This window comes from Pollachius pollachius, assembly GCF_949987615.1.
Source record: "Pollachius pollachius genome assembly, chromosome: 18".
NCBI lineage: Eukaryota > Metazoa > Chordata > Actinopteri > Gadiformes > Gadidae > Pollachius > Pollachius pollachius.
In genome coordinates, this window is record NC_136951.1 from 4,954,697 (window position 1) to 4,959,696 (window position 5,000).

The following is a 5,000-nucleotide window of genomic DNA, read 5'->3' on the forward strand; positions in this document are numbered from 1 at the left end:
CATGGCTCATTGCTTAAAGGTAAATTGTGTCGCATTTAGTGGCATCTAGCGGAATGGCAGAAATGGGATATAATATTCATTAGTTTAAATTAGTGTATAATCCCATGAAAATAGTTGTTGTTACCTAAGAATGAGCCATTTATATCTACATAGGGAGCAGGTCCTCTTCTATTGGGGCCACCATGTTTCTACAGTTGCCCAGAAAAGACAAAAGGCTCTAGAAAGAAGTTTTTTAGAAGGCTGTAGAAAGAAGTCTTTAATTCAACCTAAGAAATGTGTTTTGGGCTAGGAGTGGAAGTGGGTGTGCATTCTTTGCAACATCAATGTTTTGAAGATACTAGTTTTTGAGGGTGTTTCTCTGTTCGATAACTTAAAGGAGAATTGCCAATCAGATGCAAAAATCGTTATTTTAAGTCATTTAAAGCAGGGGTTAGAGGTAGATACAGATCTCTCCCGTCTCAGGGGAAAATTAGGGAATGATGCAAGACCATTCAAAAATATGACTGGGTTTCCAACAATACAAAGCTTAATGCAAACTATTTGAACCAGCTCGTTCGCGATCAACCCATCACTATATATTACCATTATACATACAACAGATAGTGATAATTATAGGTTTATGAATGTAGATTACCGCTATTGATGCAGTAAGAGGAATGTGTATCTAGTACCATAAATAGGCTGTTACCTCCACCATTTCCTACAACATGTACAGCATCCATTACAACCATGACAAAGATACCCGATTCTGATTTGCTAAACTGATTTATTTGCAGGCAAGCTGTAAAAAGAATTATCGACCTTGGTGATATTCAAATTAATTCCACTTTAATCCACATAATTCACTTTTTCAAAAAACAGGAATCCCTGTGCATCTAAATGTGTCTCTTACACATATACTGTATGATTTGTAATTGACGTTGGAATATCGAAATGAGCAAATGCAATCAATCTTAAATAACCCTAACTTGCAAGCTATCACCTATAACTGTATATTTACAGCCAAAATAAAGACACATATACAATTCATGAATCCATCAAAGGCCCTTATGAGTTGACACTTGACTCGCGATGCTGTTTATTATTGATGCTGAGGTTACTACAGGCACCTTTCATAATACAGGGCAGTGCAAGCCACCGTTATCTGCGCATCAACAAAGAAAAGAAAAGAAAAAGATTGAAAGCTGTAGTAATATGATGGTTTTTAGCAGTGTTGGCTTATTTTTTTCTCATTAAGTCGTACACACGGTAGGCCTACTGTCCAACTTCTATGTGGGGACAAACTGCAGCGCAATGTTTCGTTATCAACTGGTATTGCTTACAGTATCATTTTGGTTTAAGGACTTGTTCTACTGGAATGTTGTCTACTCGGGTGTGAAGTCATTCCCAGCTGCAACATCTTCAGAGGTAAAAGGCACAAGTTCAAGTTCAAGTTGATTGTTGACATTGACTATGTCAGGTACGGAATCAGCCATGATTTCTGTTCAACTCACCCCTTCTAGCGGTGTGCACGCTTTTGTAAATTGAGGAACCAGCCATCCCCACACACACTCGGGAGATCACCTACATGGCAGCATGTAACACCTGAGTCGTTTATCCTTCAAACCGGTCTCAACATCATCAGCCTGTGTCCTGATGTTGGAGGCGCCCAACAAAAAAACCAAAAAGTGTTTAGTCCCATTGCTGTTTCTTTGTTTTATCCACTACAAGTACGTGAGAAGTATTGCCCTCTTTAGGATATCTCTGGGATCTTAGCAAACCGGCTAAATCCTTTAATAAACTACAATCATTGGGCATTGGTATATTTTTATTTAAGTTGAACATCTCAAGGCAAAATCATAACCAACCTTTAGTCAATATGGCAATATAACATACAATTTGCTAGCGTTCAACACTGGACCAATGATAAAAAAAATGTTTCTGCATTAAACAATTAAGTCCCTGACCCACCAAACCAACGTCACAGAACTAGCCGTGACGAAGACCGACTGCGTTGCCCCACATCACCTAGGGCTTAGCCAAAAAGTTGCACTTGAACACAACACAAAGACTACAGCTAACTGCCAACCAGCAAGTACGTTGTGGGCCTGCGTGACAGTAAATACCTCTCCCTACCAGCAGGTGGCGGTAGTCCACATTCGTCTTTAAAAAAGGGACACAGGAAGATCAAGGACTGCAGATATATAAAAATCTGTCTTTGCCTCCCATTTCACACCACTCTTGATCGGAAGGTTTCATAATATAGCAACCCTCTGCTTCTATAGCTACATATGACGAACGACACAGCTAAATAAAATAAGCCTGGACAAAAAAAAAAGAGTCAAACTTGTAACTGGATTGAAGTGGCTAGAGACCCAGAAAGTGGATCAAGTTTTTCATCGCCACAATTGAGTTGATTTTAAATACAAGAACAAACAAACAGCACTATGCAACAGTGGAGCGTAACATATGTTTTAAGATAGGTTTACAACACAATGTCCACGTCAGGTGTACTTTTGAGCATTTCATTTTTATGTCCACGCTTATTTCATTTAGTAATGTAGTACTTCCTATAACAACATTGCGCTGACTGAATGTGTTTGTTTCTGGATACACTGTAATTAAAACAAGGAAGATAAACATTGCCTTTTTAGTCAAAACAATGTGAAATAGGTCGATTCCCGCTATAACACTAACTCAGGAAAAACACGGCCAGTGATTTAGAGACCCAATGACCACGTTTTAGCATTAGTTAAGTGTTCGTCTAACCGAGAGCATGTGAAGATGATGAATGATTGATGAAGTGGAGAAATTAGACCATCTTTTTCTTTGTTTTAGCATCAGTTAAGTGTTCTTCTAACCGAGAACATGTGAAGATGAAGAATGATTGATGAAGTGGAAAAATTAGACCATCTTTTTCTTTGTGCCCTCTTGATGAAATCGTTGCTTTGCTATATTCTGTTTCTCTTCTCGTGCATTGATTTGCTAAAGCTGAACAGCCATTCTGAGTCATTTCTCTCCAGACCTGATTCAACATGCTGAATCGGGCTAAAAACATCAGAAAAGGGCAGACCAGTGCAAACTGTGCGGGACACACTGTTGACACCAGGGCCACAGACACTCACCGACGGCCCAACACTGTCCGACGGCTGATCGGCGGCCCCATGTGGTAGGACCTCTAGACCACAAAGGATGTGAAAATAAGTCCAAGTTATCCATTAACCACAGGTGAATGCCACTGGCCAATCTGGTTCCAGATGATCTCTGATGGTTCCACATGTTCCCTGAAAATTCCAGATGTTTTCTGATAGTTCCAGATGTTCTCTGATGTTTCCAGATGTTTTCTGATAGTTCCAGATGTTCTCTGATGGTTACAGATGTGCTGATAGTTCCAGATGTTCCATCTGGTGGCAGGTCTGAAAGTTCTCTCTGATGGTGAACTGGTCACTGCTGATGGAGTATTTCATCTACTTCTGCAAGTATAGCGTCATCGCGAATTTTAGGGTCGGAACACTAATTTCCCTCCTCCTCCTCACCTCCTCCTTCAGAGAGAAAGGGGGGGAAGGAAAAAGTTCTAGCATTCGGGCTCCAGCTCTGTCTCTATGATGGCTAAGTTGTTTGTGTTGGTGTGTTCCTGGTACATGTTCGGTATGTTCTGGGCCATGGTGGGTGTGTCCTGGTACATGTTCGGTATGTTCTGGGGCATGGTGGGCGTGTCCTGGTACATGTAAGGTATGTTTTGGGGTACGGGGGGTGTGTCCTGGTACATGTAAGGTATGTTTTGGGGTACGGGGGGCGTGTCCTGGTACATGTAAGGTATGTTTTGGGGTACGGGGGGCGTGTCCCGGTACATGTAAGGTATGTTTTGGGGTACGGGGGGCGTGTCCTGGTACATGTAAGGTATGTTTTGGGCCATGCTGGGCGTTTCCTGGGGGGTGTTGGGCGACACACACCTTGGGTGTGCGTTTCGCAAATCTGGCTGCATGCTGAGAGCGTTTGAGTGTGTGCTCGGTGTGTTTGAGTGTGTGTCAGACACGCCTCGGTGGGTACCGGGTGTGTTGGGGCGCACGTTGTGGTGCGCGTTGTGGTGCATGCTGAGAGGGTTTGAGTGTGTGTCGGCCGCGTCCCGGCGTGTGCTGGGCGTGCCCGCCTGCACGTTGGCGTGCATGCGCTGCAGGATGCGGTGGATGCTGCAGAAGCTGGGCCGGTCGGAGGGCTGCGTGCTCCAGCACAGCCTCATCAGGCTGTACAGCTCCAGGGGGCAGTTCTCGGGGCAGCCCAGGATGTGTCCGTCCCTGACGTAGTAGATGACCTCCTCGTGGGCCATGCCGTAGTAGGGCTGCATGCCCTGGGAGAACACCTCCCACAGCACCACGCCGTACGCCCACACGTCCGACTCGCTGGTGTAGCGGTTGTAGAAGATGGACTCCGGGGGCATCCAGCGGATGGGGATGGCGTCGTTCTCGTCCGCCTTGTAGTAGTCGGCCGAGTAGATGTTCCTGGACAGGCCGAAGTCGGCGATCTTCACCACCATGTCCTCGCCCACCAGGCAGTTCCGCGTGGCGAGGTCGCGGTGGACGAACTTCCTCTCGGAGAGGTAGGCCATCCCCGCGGCGACCTGCTGGGAGATGGACAGCTGCTCGGCACAGGAGAGGATCCCCGCCTCCAGCTCCGAGGAGAAGCTGCGTCCCGATAGGCTGGCCCGGCTCAGCGTCCGAACAGAGCGGCTGGGGGAGCGGCGGCGCAGGAACTCGTTGAGGTCCCCCTGAGCCATGTACTCAAACATCAGACACATTGGCTTCCCCACCGCGCACACACCTGGAACACATGGGACACACACCGAGAGGTCAGCACACACACACACACACAGGCAGGCAGGCAGGCAGGCAGGCAGGCAGACAGACAGACAGACAGACAGACAGAGGGACAGGCAGACAGGCAGACAGGCAGACAGGCAGACAGACAGACAGACAGACAGACCTAGCAGCCGCACGATGTTCGGGTGCAGGAACTGGGCCATG

The 5,000-nt window shown here is 46.1% G+C and overlaps 1 protein-coding gene across 1 annotated transcript in view; it reads right to left on the reverse strand.

The window, feature by feature from the left end:
* Positions 1-3,553: 3,553 nt before the first annotated feature.
* Positions 3,554-5,000, reverse strand: part of musk (muscle, skeletal, receptor tyrosine kinase) — a gene marked incomplete at both ends in the record, with an annotated part of 12,981 nt that continues 11,534 nt past the window's right edge. Inside the window, 2 exons of the mRNA XM_079755897.1 lie at positions 3,554-4,797; positions 4,960-5,000. The exon at positions 4,960-5,000 is cut by the window's right edge and continues 108 nt beyond it. Of these exons, the coding sequence (XP_079612023.1) occupies positions 3,554-4,797; positions 4,960-5,000 (1,285 nt within the window). The remainder of the gene's footprint in view (positions 4,798-4,959) is intronic.